The sequence below is a fragment of the Schistocerca serialis genome, chromosome 4, assembly GCF_023864345.2.
Source record: "Schistocerca serialis cubense isolate TAMUIC-IGC-003099 chromosome 4, iqSchSeri2.2, whole genome shotgun sequence".
Classification (NCBI taxonomy): domain Eukaryota; kingdom Metazoa; phylum Arthropoda; class Insecta; order Orthoptera; family Acrididae; genus Schistocerca; species Schistocerca serialis.
Window position 1 is genome coordinate 346,170,906 of NC_064641.1, and position 25,353 is coordinate 346,196,258.

At 41.5% G+C, this 25,353-nt stretch overlaps 1 protein-coding gene across 3 annotated transcripts in view; it reads right to left on the minus strand.

Annotated features, from left to right (window-relative positions):
• The window catches only part of LOC126474107 (cholinephosphotransferase 1), a 168,942-nt gene that overhangs the window by 71,050 nt on the left and 72,539 nt on the right, over positions 1-25,353 (minus strand). For all 3 annotated transcript variants that reach the window (XM_050101531.1, XM_050101530.1, XM_050101529.1), the window contains one exon: positions 7,856-7,981. In XM_050101531.1, the coding sequence (XP_049957488.1) occupies positions 7,856-7,981 (126 nt within the window). The remainder of the gene's footprint in view (positions 1-7,855; positions 7,982-25,353) is intronic.

Below are 25,353 nucleotides of genomic sequence, written 5' to 3' on the forward strand. Positions count from 1 at the left end.
GGACATGTTTTGAGGCATCAAGGGATCACAAATTTAGCATTGGAGGGCAGCGTGGAGGGTAAAAATCGTAGAGGGAGACCAAGAGATCAATACACTAAGCAGATTCAGAAGGATGTAGGTTGCAGTAGGTACTGGGAGATGAAGAAGCTTGCACAGGATAGAGTAGCATGGAGAGCTGCATCAAACCAGTCTCAGGACTGAAGACCACAACAACAACAAACATGTAAAAGTTGGAACAATTTGTGCTGTATTTCCCACTGCTGCCAAGCTCTACTTGGCTGATGGGAGTAAGCAAGTTCGTTCGAATCTACATCTACATCTACATCTATACTCCGCGAGCCACCTTACGGTGTGTGGCGGAGGGTACTTATTGTACCACTATCTGATCCCCCCTTCCCTGTTCCATTCACGAATTGTGCGTGGGAAGAACGACTGCTTGTAAGTCTCCGTATTTGCTCTAATTTCTCGGATCTTTTCGTTGTGATCATTACGCGAGATATATGTGGGCGGTAGTAATATGTTGCCCATCTCTTCCCGGAATGTGCTCTCTCGTAATTTCGATAATAAACCTCTCCGTATTGCGTAACGCCTTTCTTGAAGTGTCCGCCACTGGAGCTTGTTCAGCATCTCCGTAACGCTCTCGCGCTGACTAAATGTCCCCATGACGAATCGCGCTGCTTTTCGCTGGATCATGTCTATCTCTTCTATTAATCCAACCTGGTAAGGGTCCCATACTGATGAGCAATACTCAAGAATCGGACGAACAAGCGTTTTGTAAGCTACTTCTTTCGTCGATGAGTCACATTTTCTTAGAATTCTTCCTATGAATCTCAACCTGGCGCCTGCTTTTCCCACTATTTGTTTTATGTGATCATTCCACTTCAGATCGCTCCGGATAGTAACTCCTAAGTATTTTACGGTCGTTACCGCTTCCAATGATTTACCACCTATGGCATAATCGTACTGGAATGGATTTCTGCCCCTATGTATGCACATGAATAAAGATTCATGACCAATCACAACCACTTGCCAAATGTCTCTACTCCACAAATGCAGTTTCGTGATTGTTGTGATTATTGTGACACCGTTGTCGAACCATACTTAGCGTGTTTCGGCATTTGGCCACTTCTAGCAGTAGTTGACACTGTCATTCACTTTGCATTGCTCAAATGTTTTTAGTTTAAACACAGCAATGACTACATATTTTTTTCAAGCTGAACAAAAAGTGTTTCGAGAATCTATTCTCGCTGTCCAGTGCAGTATTTACGTATGTATTTTTTGTGATGTTACACAAACAAACTATGTGAGTGATAGTTTGCATGTGTGTGGTTTTCCACATAAATGAGAAGCAACAGTACCTGATAACCTCAAAAGATGACTACAGTGCAAGAGACAGAATAATACATATTCAAACACCACACAAAATACTCATTTACGTATTTGCACTTGACAATGAGAAAAAATTCTCACAACACATTGCGCTAAGCATGAAAAAATACCTAACTAGTGGAATATTTCATTATTTAAATAATGAATGACAGCTGTAGGTTTTCAAAAGCATCGATTGTGACATCTGAAATTGAGTTAAATGTTTTTACTTCCCAGACAGTTATCAGTTCCAGTTACGTCAGCAGTTTTTACTAGAAAATAAACCTTTATTAGATAATAAAGAAGTCCCTGGCAAGTGTTTTGATGCCTTTTATGTACACATAGCATACGTAAAGTGCGAAAATGCAAAGGGGTATCCTATACATAACTTTACAGCTTAAAACGTTATTTCCTACATTTTACACCATTTTTTGAAGCCCCTTGAAAAGTGTAAAAGCGGGGTTTCACTGTATGTTGCAACTCCTTTCTCCATGTTAACTACATACAAAACTGATGTTCGTCACGGAACCCCACGAGTGTTTTACCACCGGACAAAACTGCCATCCAACGAGTGGAGGAAGGTATGAGAAGAGACAAAATATAGTATGGACAATACCCATAGTGTAATGAGTGTAAGAAAATGGAAAAATGAAGTATTACTATGTTTAAATACGAAGACTCTGTCCAGTGTGTGAAGTATTCATATGAACAATTTACTCTGATTTTTGTTTTCAACACTAAAAGTAATGTTAGTGGAGGATGGGTTTTAGATGAAAGTTAAATGTTGTGCATTTCACTACAGACTGATATTTAAATAAATGAATACCTCATGGATCATGTCCCTGTACCACCTATTCAAGTCTAGTCACAAACATCAAAGGTGGTTGGTTGAATTAAAAGAGGGGGGGGGGGGGGGGGGGGGGAGCGCCCAAACTATGAGGTCATCGGTCCCTTGTTCCAAATAAAACAATGCCCCAAGTGTGAGAATAAAACAAATGAGACTGACAACTCAAAACGGAATGAAAGGAAAAATCACAAGAACGATGAAGGGCAACAAACATGTAAATGGACAAAAGGAGACAAGAAAGCCACAGAAATGCAAGCAATAAGTTGAAGAGATTGAAACAACAAAGCAGATTACCATGGCTGGCTGACCATGAGGTGGGGGTGGGGGGAGGGGTGGGGGGGGGGGGGAGGGTGGGGGGGGTGGGGGGGAAGAAAGGAGAAGCCAGCCACTTTGCAACACATTAAAACCTCCACCCTAGAAGCACTAGGGTGGAGGACACAGAGGGACAAAGTGCATGCGCTACAACTTAGGTCAAATGATAAAACCCACCATCACGAATAAAACGTAAAACTAAATCAGCCGATGAGGTGTTGTCAGATAAAATTAGCGGCAACGAGTCGGGTAACCCAAGATTTCGTGGCTGGGCAGTCAAAGTGGGACAGTGCACCAGAATATGAGCCACTGTCAACCTGGTGCCGCACCAACACTCAGGCGGGTCTTCACGGCGCAGGAGGTAACCGTGGACTGGCCAAATGCCAGCAGAGGACAGCTGATTCCCTGCGAGAGGCCCACATGGAAGACTTCCAAACATTCGTAATCTCCTTAATGACATGCAGTCTGTTGTCTGTACTGTTATGCTACTCCATCTCCCCAAGCCAAAAAACCCTGCAGCATAAGTCAGAACGCAGGTCAGGTTCAGAGATGCCCATCTCCAGAAGCGGTTTCCACATAGCCTGTTTGGCCTGCCTGTCAGCAAGTTCATTCCCTGGGATGGCGACGTGTCCTGGGGTCCACACAAACACCACTGAACGACGGGACCGGTCCATGGCATAGATGGACTCCTGGATGGACACCACCAAAGGATGGTGAGGGTACCACTGGGCGATAAGCTTGCAGGCTGCTCAAGAAATCAGTACACAGAAGAAACGATTCACCGGGGCATGAACATATATACTGAAGTGCACGGGGACAGAAGAGATCGCACGCGAACCGAGATCGTTAGCCCTGGCCTGGACCACCTATGTGGGAGATGAACTGCTGCGGGTGGAAAAAGAAGACACTAATTTGGATGCTCACGAGAACTACGAATGTGTGCAACATAACTGGCAAACAGTTGTGCACTGTCGGATCTCCAAAGGAGGGACTCCGGCCTCCACCAGGACACTCTTAGCGGCCCAAAACTGAAAGCCGTGGGTGAGAGCCCATGACTACGCCTTGTGGATGGCTCCCTGTAGGCATTGCTCAGGAACACCAGTACTGGTGGAGCAGCACAAAATGCAGAACTCGTCTGTAAACAGAGAAGGGCAGACGGATGAGCCTACAGCTGCTGTGAGACCATTAACGGCCACTAAAAGTTGTGATACACTCAATACAGAGCCCTGCGGGAGCCCATTCTCCAGGATATGGGGGAAACTATGGCAGGCACCAACTTGGACACAGAAAGTACGGAGCGACAGGAAATTTCGGCTAAAAATCGGAAGCGGGCCTCGGAGACCCAACCCATATAATGTGACAAGGATATGATGTCGCCAGGTGATGTTATACGCTTTGCATATGTAAAAAAAGACGGCAACAAGATGTTGGCGTATGGAAAAGGCTGTTCGGATGGCAGACTTGAGGGACACAAAATTATCAGTGGTAGAGCACCCCTGGCGGAAGCCGCCATGACATGGAGCCAGAAGGCCTCGTGACTCCAGGACCAACCTAACCACCGACACACCATACATTCCAGCAGCTTACAAAGAATGTTGGTGAGGCTGATAGGCCGATAGCTATCCACATCAAGCGGGTTTTTGCCAGGTTTGAGCACCAGAACAGTGGTGATCTCCCACCATTGCGATGGAAAGATGCCATCACACCAGATTCGGTTGAAGATGATGAGCAGATGGTGCTTGTAGTCAGATGAGAGATGTTTAATCATCTGACTGGATCTGATCCGGCCCAGGAGCTGTGTCCAGGCAATGTCCAACAGTGCTGTGGAGCTTCCACTCTGTGAATGGGGCATTACAGGGTTCTCTGTGGCATGTGGTGAACGAGAGGACTTTCCTTTCCATCCACTGTTTGTGGGTGTGAAAGGCGGAGGGGTAGTTCTCTGACACAGGGGCTCAAGCTTAGTGCTCAGTATAGTGCTCGGCAATCGCATTTGCGTCAGTACATAGCACGCCACTAATGGTAATGCCAGGGGCACCTGTTGGGGCCTGGTACCCAAAAAGATGTCTGATCTTCGTCCAGACTTTGGAAGGTGACGCACGGCACCCAATGGTCAACACATACCTCTCCCAACACTCCTGTTTCCATCGTTTTATAAGCTGGCGTACATGGGCACAGAGCCGCTTAAAGGCTATCAGGTGCCCTAGGAAGAGTGTCACTTATGCTGCTGTAGAGCTTGCCAACGCTCTGTAATTGCCTCAGCGACTCCCAGCGAGCACCAAGAGACTGTCTTTCGCTGGGAGCTCCCTTTAGGGATCACATTTTCTGCTGGAGAAACGATTGTGGTAATCACCTGCTCAACTGTCACATCGATGTTGCCAAGTGGGGCAGAGTCAACGGTGACATCAGAGGTCAATGGTAACATCAGAGGTCAATGGTAACATCAGAGGTCAATGGTAACATCAGAGGTCAATGGTAACATCAGAGGTGAAAGTTTCCCAGTCCGCCTCGTTTAATGCCCATCTGGGCAGGTGTCCGTGGGCCTGACGCCGGGACAGTGACAGGAAGATGGGGAAGTGGTCACTACAACACAGGTCGTTATGTGCTCTCCGGTCGATAGATGGGAGAAGTCCTGGGCTGCAAATTGATAAATCAATGGCTGAGTAACTACCATGAGTCACACTGAAATGTGTTGCGGCCCCAGTATTTAAGACGCAGAGGTCGAAATGAGACAGTAAAGTTTCGACATCTTTGCCTCAGCCAGTAAGCACAGTGACACCTCACATGGGGCTATGGGTGCTAAAATCTCCCAAAAGTATAAAAGGTTCAGGGAGTTGATCAATCAGTGCAGCTAATACATTCAGGGGTACTGCACCATCTGGAGGAAGATATACATTACGGACAGTTATTTCCTGTGTCGTCCATATTCTGACCGCCACAGCTTCAAGGGGGTTTGAAGGGGCACAATTCACTACAGACTAAGTTTAGGACATAAACGCAAACTCCACCTGATGCTCGATCAAAATCGCTATGGAGGGCAAGGGTCCACATTGCCGGGAACCAGGTTTCATGGAGGGCAATGCAGAAAGCAGGTAAATGTAAATGTCGTGTGACTACGGTCTCCCATCAGGTAGACTGTTCACCGGGTGAAAGTCTTTCGATTTGACACCACTTCGGAGACTTGCGCGTTGATGGGGATGAAATGATGATGATTATGACAACACAACACCCAGTTCCTGAGCAGAGAAAATCTCCAACCCAGCTGGGAATTGAACCCGGACTCTTAGGATTGACATTCTGTCGCACTGACCATTCAGCTACCAGAGGTGGACAAAAAAAAGGTGTAAAGCTTAACAGTTGCTGTAGCTCAGCCAGGCGGTGGAAAAAACCATCGTAATTCCACTGGAGGGTGACATCATTGTGAGACTGGGACATGGAACATTCAATGAAGCCGTGTACGCCTAAGTCACCTGCTGCTACCGACTTTTGCCTGAGCAATCTATATCCATTGTGTCTGGGGGTCCGGCAAGTTCCAGGTCCACAGCGGACGTCAGAATCTCCACCCCAACCTCAGATGCAGAGCATGTAGGTAGCGGTGGTGTGGGTGCCACCGCAAGCTCATTGTTCTTAGGGGTCTTCTTTTTCAATTTCTTGCACTGTTCCATGGGTTTCCCTGGCAGAGAGGACTTCACTGAATCAGTCTCCGGGACTGAGGATGAGAGTGAAGCATTACAACCAGCTGCTTTTGGGCTCTTCAGCCACTGGTGGGTGTCATCTTTCCCACTAGCAGAAACGTGAGAAGGGAGTGACCCAAGGGACCCCTTCCTAGGGAGAGCAGCTGAAGAAGCCTTACACTTCTCTGGCTCGGAAGTGGGGATGGAAATCCCCGATGGTTGGAGAAAAAGGTGGGGGGGGGGGGGGGGGGGGGGGTGTTGCTCCCAAAGTAGGTGGTGCGGGAGCAACAGGGAGGGAAGTGCCCCCCACCATCAAGGGGGCAGGTGTAGTCTCCCGGTTCCGAGAGGCAACAGGAATTCGAGGAACTGATGGGGTGAGAACTGTAGCGGTGCCGTATGAGGTGGGTCATAGCCACAGGATGAAGGCACTCGAATTTCCTCTTAGCCTCAGTGTAGGTCAGTCGGTTCAGGGTCTTGTACTCCATGATTTTCCTTTCTTTCTAGAGAATCCTGCAGTCTGGCAAGCAAGGCGAATGGTGCTCTCTGCAGTTGACAAAGATGGGAGGCGGGGTGCCTGCAGTATTGGGATGCAATTGATGTCCAGAATCTCGACAGGTGGGGCTGGAAGTACAGCGGGAAGACATATGGCCGAATTTCCAGCACTTAAAGCACCACATCAGGGGAGGGATATATGGTTTGACGTCACAATGGTAGACCATCACCCTGACCTTCTCGGGCAATGTGTCAACCTCGAAGGCCAAGATGAAGGCACCGGTGGCAACCTGGTTATCCCTCGGAACATGATGGACGTGCCGGACGAAATGAACACCCTCCGCTCTAAATTGGCGTGCAGCTGGTCGTCGGACTGCAAAGGAAGGTCCCTGTGGAATATAATACCCTGGACCATATTAAAGCTCTTATGAGGTGTGATGGTAACAGAAACATCCCCCAACTTGCCACAAGTGAGTAATGCCCATCACTGGGCAGACGGTGTGTGTGTGTGTGTGTGTGTGTGTGTGTGTGTGTGTTCTATTTTTCACAAAGTCCTTGTTGGCCGAAAGCTGATTTTGTGACAGTCTTTCTGTTATGCCCATCTACGACTCAGCATCTCCGCTTTATGGTGAGTAGCAGCTATCCTTTTCATAATATTGTTACAGTCCATCCTGGATTTTCTATTGTTTGAATACCTCTAAAGTAAATTCATCAGCAAATTTTGAAAAGGACCTGAACTATTATGTGGCACCATTACGAAATCTTGATCACCAAGGTGATGAGATTTAGGGAGTTGAAAGCAATATGGTCTTATGAACATCCCACCTTGTGAAATGAGAGGAATAAAAAGACAACAACAACAATCAGGAGAAATAATTGTGAATACTTAAAGCAGTATCCTTTTCAGAGTCTTAACTACTGCAAAATCCAATCTGTTATTAGAGGCTAAAGATTTTTGTAGTTCATATCAATTAACCACCAAAACTGGAACAAGTTGCTGACAGTAGATCTACAAAGGTTACAACCTTGAAAACATATGAGGACTCTTAGAGTAGGTCACAGATTCTTCAACTCACAATCAAAATTCAGGAATAAATCATGACTCTTTAGGAGTAAATCACCTTGCAGATTTATTAAACCAGACAACGAATATTTGGATACTTACCAAACACAGCCATAACACTATATATTCACGAATGAAAAAATTGAAATACTGATTGAGAAACAGCATGGCCGGCCCAACCAGAGCTGTATCTAAATACTCCATTTCATTCTTCGTCATATGAGCAACCTAAGGAAGAAATGAGTATGATATAAATATGATTCTTCAGATTTGAAGCAAATTAAAATTCACATTTAATGCCAAGTTCTGAAACTGAAGACACACATGTAGCAGTTAGCTAATTCTATTAACGAAAACACATTCCAAATTTTAAAATGTTTCATTCTTTTACCACTATATTTTTTTGTAAAACAGTAAACCTAGTCTAACATACTGGAATTGCTATTAAATCACAATGATAACAGAAAATGTTGATGTCCTCAATGCTCAAGGTGAGAAGCTTGCTAGACAAAGAAGCCACAGAATATACCGATAGGCCGAATACCCTGTCATCTTATTCAACTCTGGCTCTTAATAATGTAGGAAGCAGATATGATAGGACATAAAATTTTAAGTGTTTTGCAACAACTTTATTCTTGTTTGTTAGAACAGAGATTATGTCATCTGCTAAAATAACTTCATGCCCTGTTGTCTGCATATAAATGTCATGTACTGAAATTTGTACATCAAATGCACTTCACAACCACTCTCTGAATATTCCCTAAGCACAAATGACTAAGGCAGACTTCAATTTGTCTAACACATCAGGAAGAGGTCACAACTGCTGAACAGCTTACTGCAAGTTACTTGAGCTACTATTTTTTTCATCAACACATGCCCTGCTCCTCAACAGTGAGGTAAGAGCTTAATGGGAACAGGGAATGAGAACATCTATGTTGCTTCACTAAATTTCATGTTGTCCCGTTAGAGGTAAGAAATGGAATAAGTACGTGTTGACTGCTGAGGGATGTGTACATCAGAAATAGAGATGCCACTGTTGCCTCAGTGCAGTAATAGCTTTATTGCTACCAGCCGTAGTTAATTGAATATGAATGGTCTAAGAACTGTGGCACTGTGGTTGCTTCCTACTCCTCGACTCATTCTTCCTTACTGAAGTATGCAGGTTATATAAGGCAAGTCGTGACTTCTTACGACCAATTACCAGGATCAGATGCCCTCTAACATAGTTGCGTTTTGAGTGATGCTGTATACACAATTGCAAACGTGCTCCTTTAGAGGAAAAGTTCACTGCTATAGTCCACACTTCAGACAGACACACAAATAAAAACAAAAAAAGTTCATCCAAAGCAAATAACATGGTTGTATTTTTATTTACTTCCCCTCTCGTAAGAGAAAACATATCTGCTCCATCAGATGAAATACCGGCACAGAGCAACATCACTGTTATCAACAAGCCCGCTATTTGTGTACTCTTTTGATCGTGCCAGCTTGGGTTTATGCGCTAATAGAGAGTTGTGTAGCTTATCATTCATTTCTGTAACTTTTTCAAAGACTGTTGTAACTTTATATTAAAAATTAATCACTATTTAGAGAACACATTTCAAACTTGTTTCCCATACTGTCATTACAGAATTGATATTGTATCGACAGAGAGAGAGAGAGAGAGAGAGAGAGAGAGAGAGAGAGAGAGAGAGAGAGAGAGGGAGGGAGGGAGAGGGAGAGAGAGAGAGAGGGAGAGTGGAAGGGAGGGAGGGAGGGAGGGAGGGAGGGAGGGAGGGGGGGGGGTTCAATACTAAAATAAAATAAAGTTACAGCAGCCTACGAATGTTATGCATATACTAGGTGCATTCAATAAGTAATGTAACACATTTTCTTCCCCTCTACGCAGGTTTGTTTTATTGGGACTTCACTACGCCATATTATTCCTCTATCTTTTGGCTACAAAACCCTACTTTTCAATATAATCTCCATTCAGGAGCAGAAGACCCAGCCTTGGTACAAACTGTCAGTCATCACTTCAGTCTGCATATATACACCATAGGTGTATGAGACTTGAAAACAGATATTTAGAACCATAAAGTTCCATTTGATTAAAGTACTTACGCCTGGGTTTCAGGTAAGATTCCCCATTTTGTTTGATGCTCAGGTGCTATTTCAACATTGTTGGAGAGCCTCTGCAATGTGGTTCGAGTTTAGTGGGAATACAAAGTGGGCTGAGGCACAAATGGGAATTAGGATTAGGATGGGGGTGTGCTAGGGTAGTCTATGCTGCTGTGCCATGCCACTGTGCCAGGGTGGTGAAGTCGTTAGAGCAGCTGCCTATTGAGCATAACACCCACGTTTGAATACTGACCTTGGTACAAATTTTCAGTCATTGTTTCAGTCTGCACATATACATCATTAAGTTATTAGTGGAACTTCACAATAGAAATGAAAACTATGCCTGCAAATTGCCCAACATTCGCATTTTGCCCTTGTTGTTAAATACCAGCACTATTAATTAGTTCTACAACAAGTTACAGAATAATTTATCAGTATATTAACGGCTGTAATCTCAAGAAGATACAATTTGATGATATCGAAAGATCGATGGCATGCTCCCATCTTACATTCCGAATGTGTGGTAAATACACTGTTGGGGAAACATGACTCAAATTACTGTCAGAATCAGTTTTAGAATAGTCTTCTTCAGCATTGCTTGAACTATCACTGCTTGATCCCAAAGTATAATTAAATTTTCGATGCATTATTACACAATACCATCATTTTTGGCTGCCTCACTGATGACAAATGCAGTTCTAATCACAATTTTTGTCCAGTTCTCGCTTGTCACTCGACTGACAACTGTTACAAAGAGATTTTCAACTTGAGAAATGGTGAATTTTTGCAGCAAAGTAATTTGTTATTTGTGCCCTTATCCCTCCAACGGCACTGAAATGACAATGGTATGGAGGAAGCTAAATAATTTCATGCCCATGCCTTTTAGCAATCTCCTCAATTACACATGTCTGAAATTGTGGTTTCTTTTGTGCCAATATTTGTCCAAATTTTCTCTGAAATCCACTTTTTATTGTATCAGAATAATATAGTCTTTTTTTTATTGCCATACTTGGTGTCGTATTGTAACAATGAAATTATATGGAGAATTATCCATAACAATCACTGATGGACTAGTCAGATTCGTCATGAGTGATGCCTCAAACCACTTTTGAAAAGCTACATTGTGCGTCTCTTCGTAGTAATAACCTATCTTTTTAAAATGAAACATTAACAAGCAGTTTGGCACAAAACCATCTGATGTAGCTGCTTAATAATTCACTTTCCTTTTCCAAAAGGTCTTGTCATTGCCTCCTTCAGCATTTTGTCAATCCAGCCCCTACGTAATGGTTGGTTAGCATCAATCCATGTTTCATTTAGATATAATGTATCTGCAAATACCACAGCCGTAATCCTGCTCAGAAATCTACACACTGCTATGCAACAACATCTGTGCTTTCTGTTTATATTCTATGTCTGTTAAACATTGTATAGATTAAGCCTTTTTCTTTTAATGCCATGTGCAACAAAAATTTGCTTCATTTAACAAGACTGTCTTTCTGAAGTGATGTGAGTAATTTAGAGTAGGAGGTTCTTCTAGTATCTGCATATGATGATGATGATTAGTGTCTTTCTCGAAATCATCCAAAGCTGTCACTTGCTTCTTTGACCACTTCTTCCCTGATGTGTATGCAGCCTAGTTATGCCACTCTTGCCACAATCTATACTGCACTTTTCTTTCCCTATCAATAAAACAGTGTTCTTGCTTGCTTGCTTGCTTTTCAATGCTCCTGCAATCCTCTTATTAACATGAGCAATAGGTAATTGTTGGCCTGGCTGTGCAGAACACTTTTCTTTTTCCATTTCACTTTGAATGTTGGGTTGGCACTACTTGTTGCACTGGACTTTATTCGACGCAAAACAGAAACAAATAAACACTAAAAACAACAAAAATGAAAAACTACAAGCTGAACTATTTAAACTAACAATGAAATGGCCGTACCAGATGCACGTGAGGCACTTACTGGCACATTTCAGACATGCATGTATCTGCTTTGCAAAGCAGAAACACAACTGATTCTATGGAAGATGAAGGCAAAAGGACAATAAGTTACAGAATTCTCAAAAGTCAAAGAGGGCAGAGAGGATGTTAAAAGTGGAAACAAATAAAAAGGAACCATTAAGAATTTATTGGGAGGGTAATTAGAACTTTAAGGAAATGAAAATGGAACAAAAGATTAAAATGGAGGAATGTGATGAGTACAGTTGGGGGCATGCTGAGGTACAGCATGTGGCACCAGGCATTCTTTTCACAACATGTGCCGTAATGTACACCCCAGTGCTAAGAAATCATTGCAGTGGAACTACAATTTTACGTTTTCTGATTTTACGTTTCTCACGATTCTACACCTTAAATTCGTAGCCCCTGTGAAAAACCCATAAATTCAATGGTAAAAATTCCCTAATTTTACATTCCTTCCTAGTAAGGTTTACATCGATTCTAAGTTCTTACTCGACGCATCACAAGACTTTGTCCCGTTTTCTTCCTATTGACATTTGATGTGAGTGAACAAATTATAAATGGCTCAAAAGACTTATGGTTCACACCATGGGTGGTGGCAGAATTAAGGGAATATTTTAGACCATTGTGGAGAGGGCATGTGTGAGAGGAGCAATGCTGACGTAGTCCACAATCAGTGTCGTCAACACACCTTGCAGCATTTACATTCACCATGCAATTATGATATAACTACTGTTAGATTGCAGTGGTAAAGGAAAAAGAAGACAGTTGATGTGAAGTGTTCCGGACTGAACTATTATGTTACGAAGAGGCCCAGCCACCGCCTTTTCTTGTACCACTTATAATTCAGTCTCATTTTTTGCATGTATTTCCAATGTACTATATTCAGCAACACCATAAATCATCAACTTTTTAAATTCAATCACTGTGTTTCAAAGAATATGCTCAGCCATAATTGAGAGATGACACCCATTTCCGGCTACTAAACTCTTATTGACTGGTGGCTTGTTAAGTCACCCAATAGCAAGTGCAGCCACCATACCACTCTAACACACACATAAAATGAGCTCATCTACTGGACATGTGGAGAGTGGTCCTTCAGCGATGGGACTGCAGGTAGAGGTGAAAGCATTTTGTGAAGTGCTGAAAGTATGCTTTTCGTGCAGATCATGTGCTATGACAGAGATACCACACAGAAATAGAACAAGGATTTTGCGATAGCACATTTTAAAGACTTTCATATTCAAATCTGACAAGATACAGTTTCAACAACTACCTACACTACTCATGTATATACTTTGCACCACACACACACCACACTCTGTAGACTGTAAAGATTGGCAGCAGTGACAGAGGGGCATTTCTTTCATTACGTTTTACACAGTGTACAGAACTTCACTGAGCCGGACCGGCTTCTTTGAAGCTTGTAACATCAGTTAGGGATGTAAACTTATTTTTTCACACTCTCTTTCTCTCATAAAGTGCAAAATAACACTTTCACGGTGGCAAGCATATGAACTGCAGCTCATAAGAGAAGCATCAAACAATAACAGCAATGGTGACAAAGCACGTCAAAGAAGATAGCCGCATTTATGCTTATGGGTTAACCACTTATCTGCAGTGATGTTTTCGGTTTAATCCAATATGTTAATCAATTTTTGCTTTTTTCTGGATGAGCATAAAGGATGATCTCTCTCAAACATGTGATTTTAATGTATAATTTGTAGTCATAGGATGTCAGAAAACAGCTTGATTACCTTGTACCCAGGTATCAATTTCAATATTTTGATGGGTTTTTACTTGCTGTTACGCATCTGTGGTTTTTTAAGAACTGATGAAATTCATTACCACAAATTGTTGTATGAACATTGTCTTGTACATTTAATTTGCTTCACTTAGATTTTATACAAAGTGTTGGAGAAGATTGCGATTTTTAATCATGTACGACAATTACATGTGGTTTTATTCATGTTTTGGGGTTTTTCCTCAATTCTGCATTTTCCTCAATTTTGCGTTTTTCAAGTCTGGACCGTACGAAAACATAAAATATGGGTTGCACTGCAATCTGATTACCTATCATCATGTCCTGAAATGAGGGACATCCTACCCAAGGTACTTCCCACCCCTTCTAAAGTGGTGCTCTGTTGCCCACTCAATCTCCACAACATCCTAATCCATCCCTCTGTCACTCCCAACCCCAACCTTGCCACGGGGATCATGTCCTTGTGGAAGCCACAGTTACAAGACTTGCCCAGTCCACCCATCCCACACTTCCTACTCCAGTCCTGTCACAGGCTTAGCCTATCCCATCAGGGGCTGGGCCACCTGTGAAAGCAGAAACGTCATATACCAGCTCTACTGCAATCACTACACAGACTTTTATATTGCTATGACTACCAACCAGCTGTCCACCAGCGATGAACAGCGACCACCAATATGTGGCCAAGAACAAAGTAGACCACCCTGTGGTACAACACGTACATGAACATAACATGCTTGATGTCAATGGCTGTTTCACTACTAGAGAACTGGATCCTCCCCTCCACCACCAGCTTTTCTGAACCGTGCGGATGGGAGTTACCTTTGCAACACATTCTACATCTACATCTACATCCATACTCCGCAAGCCACCTGATGGTGTGTGGCGGAGGGTACCTTGAGTACCTCTATCGGTTCTCTCTTCTATTCCAGTCTCGTATTGTTCGTGGAAAGAAGGATTGTCGGTATGCTTCTGTGTGGGCTCTAATCTCTCTGATTTTATCCTCATGGTCTCTTCGCGAGATATACGTAGGAGGGAGCAATATACTGCTTGACTCTTCGGTGAAGGTATGTTCTCGAAACTTTAACAAAAGCCCGTACCGAGCTACTGAGCGTCTCTCTTGCAGAGTCTTCCACTGGGGTTTATCTATCATCTCCATAACGCTTTCGCAATTACTAAATGATCCTGTGACAAAGTGCGCTGCTCTCCGTTGGATCTTCTCTATCACTTCTATCAACCCTATCTGGTACGGATCCCACACTGCTGAGCAGTATTCAAGCAGTGGGCGAACAAACGTACTGTAACCTACTTCCTTTGTTTTCGGATTGCATTTCCTTAGGATTCTTCCAATGAATCTCAGTCTGGCATCTGCTTTACCAACGGTCAACTTTATATGATCATTCCATTTTAAATCACTCCTAATGCGTACTCCCAGATAATTTATGGAATTAACTGCTTCCAGTTGCTGACCTGCTATATTGTAGCTAAATGATGTATTCGCAGCACATTACTCTTGTAATTATCTGCTCCTAAAAAATATCCCAGCCCTAACTTACAGTAACATACTGACTCAGTCAGACAGCATTCCTCTCCCCCCCCCCCCCCCCCCCACCCCACCCGGCTATCCCTTCCCCTTTCCCGTCCCCTCCATATTGCTACTTCTATTCTATGTGACAATCTCATTCTGGTCCAAGCTGCCGGAGATGGCGGACACATATGCAAGAGCTCTGCTTGCTTGTTTGAATGAAAATGTGTGTGTTTCCTTTACTGAAAAAGGCTTTGGCTGAAAGCTAATGTGTGAGTGTCTCGTTATTGAGCCTGCCTGCAACTTAACATGTTATCTTTATCCAGAATGAAATTTTCATTCTGCAGCAGAGTGTGCGCTGGTAAGAAATTTCCTGGCAGATTAAAACTGTGTGCAGGACTGAGACTCTAACTCGGGATCTTTGCCTTTCGCGTGCAAGTGCTCCACCATCTGAGCTACCCAAGCACGGCTCACGATCTGCCCTCACAGTTTCAATTCTGCCACTTCGCAGAGGAGCTTCTGTGAAGTTTGGAAGTTAGGAGACAAGGTACTGGCAGAATTGAAGCTGTGAGGGCAGGTCTTGAGTCGTGCTTGGGTAACTCAGATGGTAAAGCACTTGCCCGCGAAAGGCAAAGATCCCAAGTTCGAGTCTCGGTCCGGCACACAGTTTTAATCTGCCAGGAAGTTTCAAGTCATCTTTACGGTAATAATCAAAAAGTCCACTTTCACCACAGGAAATACTTGGTAGAGCAAAAGAGTCATAAGAGTTTTAATATGACAATACCAATATGCAGTAAACAAGTTAAAATTGTAAATAAATGAATATTGTTAAGTTACCAATGATATACAAATAGAACGAAATTTTACGAAATTTTAAGAAGTATGCAAGAGATTGTGGCTGCCCGCCAACCTAGTCAGTCAGTGGCACGATGTAAACCGAGTCCATTCTTCTGTGATAGTTTTACCACATTCTCGAATTTCATTAACTTTTGAGCTGCATTGCTCCAGACTATTTAACCTTAACTGTTTAATGGTTCTCACTAATAAAGTTAATGCAATGGCATCCCAGGATGTATTTGAAATAGATTAGCTACCCACACTTTTACTTATAACCACAGGTCACCTGCTTGCGTATTCTACAGAACCCAATGTGCTACATGAAGTTCTCACGGCGAAAATAAGCAAGAGATCCGCAGAAAATGAGTAGCACACGCTGATTTATTACGATAATCCAGGAAAGAGTTAACTTACACAGTCTCAAGTGAGAAGGTATGACCAGTTGCAATGAATGTCACCTATATTAACTTCCTATGGACTTGGGGCTAAACTGAGAAACTTTTCTGTAGGTGTAGTACCAGTAGCTACGCCCACAGAAGAGAATGTTTCTTAAAATATTCTTCAACTGAACGGCGATAAACACACATATATGAGGTAACCATATCTACCACATCCTCGGGTATTTCTATTCGGTACACAAAATCCAATATGGAAATATTGGCAACTTACATGGCACATATAAAGTGCAGATATCTAATCTCTATTACAGCATGCTGGTTTTTCAGAGCTTATAGTGGGTGATTTTTAACACATAACATATTCTGCAACCCACATCCATGACTGAGGTCACTAACACACGCTTGTGTGGTGGTGCTCGACACGGGTAAGCCGGTTTGAAAACAGGTGGTGAAATTAATTTTCACTGACAATATATGGCCGGTAAGGGGAGGAGAGGTTGTGGTGTAAAGTTCCTGATCACATTACTTTGTACCAATGTCCTGGTTTAAATACCAAACCTCTCCTCAGTGTCTCATTAAGTGAGGGCATGTGACACTGCTGTTGGTGACTCATCCGTCGGATGGGGACATTAAGCTTGGTGGCTCCCTTGGGCTATTTGCGAGGAGTAAGCTATGTGCTGGTGCCAGGTTTCACCCTCTCCCTTCTCTCATCGTCGTCGTCGTCGTCATCATCATCCAATCAAAAATTAAAATGGAAGGATTCCAAGGCAGGGTAGCTAAAAAAATTGGTTCAAAATGGTCTGAAGACAAAAAGGAGAAACATAGTGAACATATGAAAGCAAAGGAAAAAAAGAAAAGAACACAGTTTTGAAATTGGAATTTGGTCCTCAGATGACCTATTCACAGTAAAAAAATCATAAACCCTATGGATGTGATTAAGGTGCCCGTTAATGGCAATCTGGAAGGATGAAATTCTAGTACCACTAAGTATCTGGTACTGCTCTTCAACAAGAATGGCCCTACATTTATAGGCAAGATCAGCAACTCAAGCTTTGCATCACAACATTAGTCACTAGTAATAGACTAGAAAGCAGAAGTTAACTCTTTGGCTTCCAGTCACCTAACAATTGTTCTAAATTCCCACACTTCATCTCTTGCTTTTATTCTTCCTTCATTTCTTCCAAAAACTAAATGTGCCCTCCACAAGTCTGTTTTGCAGCTACCCTGCACATAGTAGCATTATCAAACAAGTATTCTGGAAGTTCAAAAGCATGCCTCTCTCAAATAAATTAGTGTTTAATTCTAGTCACTTGATATTTCAGACCATGTTGACAGTTGATGGTTGGAGTGATGACATCACAGTTACTGATAGTCTGCGTAAACCTGTTACACTGGCCATTGATGCATTGTGTCTATGAATTGTGATAACCCCTTCAGCATCAACTAAAGCCTGAAAATGGTGCATTGAAGTGCCATAACTGGTAGCCACACAATAAATAAGATCGTAATAACAGCTGTAGGCATTTCATTTTCTTACGCAAGTCAGCAAATCTGCTGCAGGAGCAATTTAAAAACAGAAACCTTCTTGCATCATTAGTAAAGCTAGTTCTACATGCTGAGATAATGAATGCTAGGGAATATGTAAGTGAACATTGAGGAAATATAATTAACATTGAACCCTGCAAAACTACATCACAACTTACAGATAATACAAACAGATACCACGAGGATGCTGAAATAGAAGAGGAAGGTGCGGTCTGAGAACTTATGTAATTCCTTAACCAAGGACACTACAATGTCAAATACCAAGGGAGATAACGCAGTGGGGACACTCGAATTGCATTCAGGAAGATACTGGTTCAAATCCACCCAGTTATCCTGATTTAAGTTTATCAAGGTTTCCATAAAGCTCTTAAGGAAAATATCAGGACACTGACGATTTCCCACCCCAATCTGAGCTTGTGCTCCACTTCTAATGATCTAGTCGCTGATGGGCCATCAAACAGTTTTTTTACAACAATTATCTGAAAAATGATGCTTTAAGGGTTTTTTCCCATGGTTTATGTTAACACAGGCGCTGTTTGTACCATGAAGACAGTTGATTATGTGAATTTGTTATAGGCAAGCTTGAAGCAAGAAAGTGAGACTACAGACTCTATCATAGTAATGAAATTGTTCCACCTAGTTACGCAGTACAATAACTTATAGAAATCCATGCTGAGAAGGGCACCACTCAAAAACTTCACAGTTACAATATGACTCTTGATACTTTTGGAGCTATTCAGAGATGCAACAGTAGTTCTGGAATGTTAATGCTATCTGATTATTTCACTTCTTTAGCTGCAGGTGCAAAATCTGAAAAGTCATTGTAACAAATAGTGTGGTTCATAATTTTCTCTAACACATGGTGTGTGCAAAGCTAATGCAAATTGCCCCTCATTCCAAAAACAAAAATTTCTGTGTCTCATGCATTTAGTTGTGTTGTACAGCTTTTATACTGCTGTCTGTTAACTCTAGATAATATGAGTGCGGAAAAAATGTTATCTCCATATCACAAAAGAGAAAGCTGAAACTCATGTGTCACACAGAACAACAGATGGAGAGTTACGGTCACAACCAGAGCACAGATTGTGCTAGAACTTACAGTCTGGTTCACTGCAGGTTGCTCTGCTCAACAGAAGTTTACTTGTCCCAAATATTCAAACTTGAAGACACTGTGCCCAAGAGTGGGGACACTTGGGGTAGTATGAGTGAGCAAAATCTATTTGCCAAGCTCTTCGGCTCAGCAGAGAGATGAAAATACATACAGGCATCAATAATGTAGACAGCAAACGCAGTCTGAATGGGAAAATTCCAATCTTCTAGCAACATTATTTTAGCCTCTGAGAATCATGTGATTTGCAAAATATGCATGTCTTTATAGGCTTTAAGAAGAACGAAAAGCATAGATATAAAGAATTATAGACCTTTTATGGACACCTTCAATGTACATATGATGCTAGAGTGAAAAGTGAATGCCAAGGATGAAAGGGAAAACATGTTTAGACAAAGTGCAGAAAATTACAGTCTCCATTAAGAGTGTAATGACAACAAATTGTTGCTGGATGATTTTGCTGTAAACAGAAAACTCACTATAAAAGGTACTATTTGCCCACACTAGAACATCAATAATAAAGGGCCATGGAAATCTCTGGATGGGGATACAATTAATCAGATACATCATGCACTTATTCAATGATGTTATGGTTAGAGGGGGTGCAGATGTTGCTTCAGACAACTGCACGGTGTTGGTCAAGTATAGGCAGAGGATATCAAGAACAATCTATAACCACACAGAAAGGGATAGGAAGTAATGTGAAAGCAATTGCCATCAGAGAGAGGGAACAAGAAAAATTCCAAAGAGAAATTGATAAAGGGATGAGATCAACTGTCATTGAGGAGGAAGCTATCCTCAAAGTGCAATGGAAATTAACGGAACAGACAATATGACAGACGCTGGAATCCAAGCTGGAACTGAGAAACAGAGTTAAATGAGGTGAATGGTATGACAATGACTGTGAGAAGGCTACTGAGGAATGGAACAGTATAAGGAAAACGAGGGAAAAAAAATGCTCCAGCAAGAACTTGAGCTGCCAGACACAATTATGACAAAAAGAGATTTAAGCAAAAATTACTTGCAGAAGGAAACGAGAGAAATGGAGACAAACAGAATGAAAGGCACTGAGAAATGCAGATATGAAAAGGATATTATAATAATGTTTAAAGAAATAAAAAAGAGAAAATAAGGATGGCAGCTTCAGACAACAACATGCAGGGATGAAGATGGAAAGCTGATCAGAGATGAAACCAGAATTATAGGAAGATGGGAAAATATTTTCAAGAACGAACTGAAACCTAGGGAAGTTCAGGAATTTGAAGAAGATATAGCGTCCCCAGTGAAATAATACATAAAGACTTAAAAAACAGTATTTATAAAGACAAGACATTTAAAAATTGAATAATATATATTTTTATCATGTAACCATAAAATAATAATTTCTCTGTGTAAGTTTCGAGAGCAAAGAAATATAACAAAATGATCTAAAGAGACGACAAGATACACTCTTTTGTTAATTTTTTAGTCATCTTCACTTCTTCTCTTGTCTTGGTTGTGTGTAGACGGACATCTTGCGAGTGCTGGCAAATGTAAGCATATTTGTACTAATTAAGCAGATAATATACTGATTTAATATTATTGTTCACTTTTAATTTGTAAGAGGTGAACCTGATTTCATGTCCGCCTTCCTTGAATTAACCTGTATTCGAGCAATTTACAATGCAACAATCGCAGCAGCCGATGCAGCCAACGACGCCATTACGTGGCGATATTAACTTCTAAAATTTAGCGGAAGTGAAAAACTCGCCCGCTATTAACATAATATACATTTTTCTCCACAGCCGCCCGACGCTGCAGAAAATACGTAGCTTTGAGATTCTTATTTTCAGTACAACAGCCGAGAGCCAGAGCCAGGACTCCGACTACCATGCAATGGTTAATGGAGGTAAGAAGGAATACTCTCGCACGTGTGTGGGCTGCAATTGTAATTAATAACTAAAGATTTTTTGCTTTAAAGTGAACTGACTAGCCGAGGAAATTAATATGAAAAGTTTATTCCATTGTTCAACTTATATGTTCATGTTTTAAGATTCAGTGAGTCTAACGTTCATTAACGTAAAAAATAATATATACTGAAGATTAATATTGTTAAAAAGGAGAACTTCACAAAAGCATTTAATTGTAAATCAAAATAAAATGAAATATCATTTTTATTAAGGCCCACCATGTAAGTCGGCAACAATCAACATAATAATAATAGTAATATATTAAAATACGACGGCCGACAGATGCGAGAAAGAGATAGCAATAAGCAGATAGCAATGAGGATGGAGAAGAAGTGACATCATGAGAAGTGAGTGGAGCTGTTAAGAAAACAAAAAAACTACAGAATAGGGTGGGGAGGGAAGACAAGGTACCAAGTGAAATATTCAAGTATGGTAGTGTAAGTTATTAAAGAAAATAGAAGGACTAGTTCAGAAAATATGGGAAAGTGAAAAAATGACAACAAACTGGAACATAACCATTACTATACCAATACATAAGAAGGGTGATAAAACAAACTGCAATAGCCATATAGGTACAGCATTGACAATTGCTGCCTGCAAAATTCTTGCTAGGATACTGAACAAGAAATTATGACCTTATGCAGAAGCCATGGTTGCGGAATACCAGTGTGATTTCAGGAAGAAAGGAGCAAGAACATATCAGATGTTATCCCTTATATTGTTAATGGAAAAGTGTCACAAATTTAAATAATGGTACATCAACTATATGTGGACTTCGAAAAGCAGCGTACGACAGTGTCGATAGGAAAAGCCTTTCCAACATTGTGGGAGTTGCAGATGTCGACAAAACTGTATGACATTTTTGAAGCGATCTATTCAGCTCCAATACAGTACTATACTATAATATAATGCTAAAAACTTGTTAAAATGACTAAGCAATGCCAACTACAAAATAAAAGCTAATAGAAAACATTCCAATAATTTTCTGTTCTTTCAAAGACTTAACCAGGAAGATTCTTTACTGGACAACACACCCATGCTCAGAAGGAATAGACAATATCTGCTGTAAAACTGTGTAGGTCTGGAACATGAAGTGGCTGCACTTGGCCTCATCATGTGTAAGAAAGAGGGGGAATTAAAAAACTGAACACCAGAAACAAAACAAGGTGGAGATGTGTTGAGAGGTTTGAAAGGTATGAAAGAGTAAATCAGTTTAAGTACTTGGGTGGAATGGTTAGGGACGACAGTATGGTACCAATGGACATAAATGCAAGAACAGCTGCAGCTAACAACTACTATTACAGCTTCCTTAAAATGCTGCAGTCCTGCAACATTTCAAGGCAGTTGAAGATGAAAGTTTACAAAATGATTATAAAACCTGTAGTTATGTATTATCATGAAATGTGGACAGTAACACAAAGAGTCAGAAATGCTTTGGATGCATGGGAATGCCAAGTACTGTGGAAGATATAAGGGGCAGTATGTAATAATTTACCTCAGGGAGTCACACCTAGTGATACGTGGCTGGCGACCACGGGGCCCCGAGCTGAGTCCTGGCATTGCTTCCACTTACTTATGCCAGGCTCCTCACTCTTATCTTTCCTGTCTGGCCACCCTCGGCCACCTCTTGTTCTTTTCCGACCCTGACGCTATTAGGTTTCGAGGGCTAGGGGTCTTTCATTTTCCAACCTATACTTCTCATGCAGCGTCTGACCCGGAGCGGGCGGCTGCAAAAGGCGTCTGTATCCCATGTTAGGGGCGGCCTCCAGAACTGCGGAAGGCAACGGAATACCACCGCAGATTATCTTCCCTGCATAATGCAGTCTCCATTTTATGCACAAAAATGGCTTCCTCTCATGTTAAATCAGTGTCCGGAGGTAAAATAGTCCCCCATTCGGATCTCCGGGGGGGACAACTTGAAAGGAGGCAAAAAATCAAAACGAGAATTGGTACCTGGAATGTCAGAACTCTGCTACAAGCAGGAAAACTAGAAAACCTTAAAAGAGAGATGGAAAAGAATCATATGGACCTCGTAGGAGTTGCTGAAGTAAGATGGAATGGACATGGAGAGTTGCAGTCAGATGAATATGTATTCTACTACTCAGGAGGAGAAATAAAAGGAATTAATGGAGTAGGAATGATTATGACAAAGGAATTGGCTAAATGTGTGGAATATGTAGAGTATGCAAATGACCGGGTTATTGGTGTAAGGCTGAAAGGAGCACAAAAAGATTTACTGATTGTCCAGGTGTATATGCCAACTTCAGAACATGATGACCAAATTGTAGAGGAAACGTACAATGTAATAGAGAGAATAATGGACGAAAATAAAAAATGCTGCAAAATAGTAATGGGAGACTGGAACGCCATTGTGGGAGAAGGGAAAGAGGGAAACATAGTAGGCAGTCATGGTCTTGGAAAGAGAAATGACAGAGGTGAATGGTTAATTGACTTCTGCAGGGAAAGGCAGCTGATAGTGGCAAACACATGGTTCAAGAACCATAAGAGGAGGCTCTACACTTGGAAATCACCAGGGGATAAATATAGAAACCAAATCGATTTTATACTGGTAGAAGAAAGATACAGGAATGGAATCAAGAAGGTGCACACATTACCAGGTGCAGATATTAATAGTGACCACAACTTACTTATGGCAGAAATAGAAATAAGAATGAAAAAACTGAAAAAGGCGACAATGGTGAAGAAATGGGATCTAGAGAAGATAAGGTCCAACAAAGAACAAATTACAGAAATGCTGTCTCGGGACTTTCTAAACACATTACGAGACAAAGAAGCACCTGATAATGCCAACGAGTACTGGAATATGCTGAAAGAAGGAATCATTAAAGCAGGACAGCAAAATATAGGGTATGTAAAAGGGAAAAGGTCAAAAAAACCATGGGTCACACAAGAAATGATTTCCAAGATGGAGGAGAGAAGAAAATTGAAAAACAAGAACACTGAAGATGCAAGAAAGATATACCGAAGGTTAAATAACGAACTGCGAAGAGAAACAGAGCAGGCTAGGAAAAAATGGCTAAAAGAGGAATGTGATGAAATTGAAGAACTGGACAGGAAAGGAAGATACGACTTACTATACAACAGAGTAAAGACTATGACATGGGAACAAAACAGAGCAGGAAGTGCTACTATGGAAATTTTGAGTAAAGACGAAGAGGTAGTGTATAAAGATCGTGACGATGTCCTCCAGAGATGGGAAGAATATATAAAAGAGCTATATGACACAAATAGCAAACCAGAAACTCTGGAACTTGAATCACACAACAGTGTAAGTGATGAAGAGAAAGGACCGACCATCATAATGGAAGAAGTAAAGTCTGCTATTGCTGCAATGAAAAATGGCAAAGCAGTAGGTACAGATACAATACCGGGAGAAATACTAAAATGCTTGAACCACAATGGAATAAGAGAAATATTGAGGTTATGTAATAAAATATATGACAGTGGTGAATGGCCTGAGGACTTTTTGACAACAGTAATGATTCCATTGCCGAAAAAACAAGGAACCAAGAAATGCAGCGAGCACAGGACAATCAGCCTCATTTCACATGCAGCCAAAGTGATGTTAAGAATAATTAATAAAAGACTTGAAAAAGTAATAGAGGAGAATCTCGGCGAGGAGCAGTTTGGCTTTAGACGGAATACGGGCACCAGAGATGCAATAGGGCTCCTACGAATCTTAGGAGAAAGGTTTATTGAAAAAGGAAGAGACCTATATATGTGCTTCATCGATTTAGAAAAGGCATTTGACAATGTGGTTTGGGACAAGCTGGCGACTATTATGAGGGAAAAGAGAGTGGACTGGAAAACCAGAAGACTTATAAACTCATTGTACCTTAATCAAAAAGTTTCAGTTAAAGTGAGAGGAGAAAGTACAAACTGGATCAGACTAGGGAAAGGAGTAAGACAAGGATGCTGTTTATCACCTACTCTTTTCAACCTGTACTTGGAAAATATGATTGACCAATGCTCATTAGATGACAAAGGAGTAGAAATTGGAGGAAGAAGAGTAGGGTGCTTGAGATTTGCTGATGACATGGTCCTTCTAGCCACAGGGGAAAAAGAATTACAGGATTTGGTGGACACCATTGCAACTAACGGAAAAAAATATGGAATGAAAATTAACACAAATAAAACAAAAGTATTGGCAATAGGAGGAAATAAGGAACTAAAAATTGTGCTGAATGGAGAAAAACTAGAACAGGTGCAAAATTTTAAGTATCTTGGAAGCAGGATAGACACCGACTGGAAGTGCACCACAGAAATTAAAACAAGGATAGCAATGGCAAAAGAGGCGTTTTATAAGAAAAGGAGAATCTTCTGCAGCGGTATGGACAGAGAACTCAGAAAGAGACTCATAAAATGTCTTGTATGGAGTGTTCTTCTATATGGCGCTGAAAC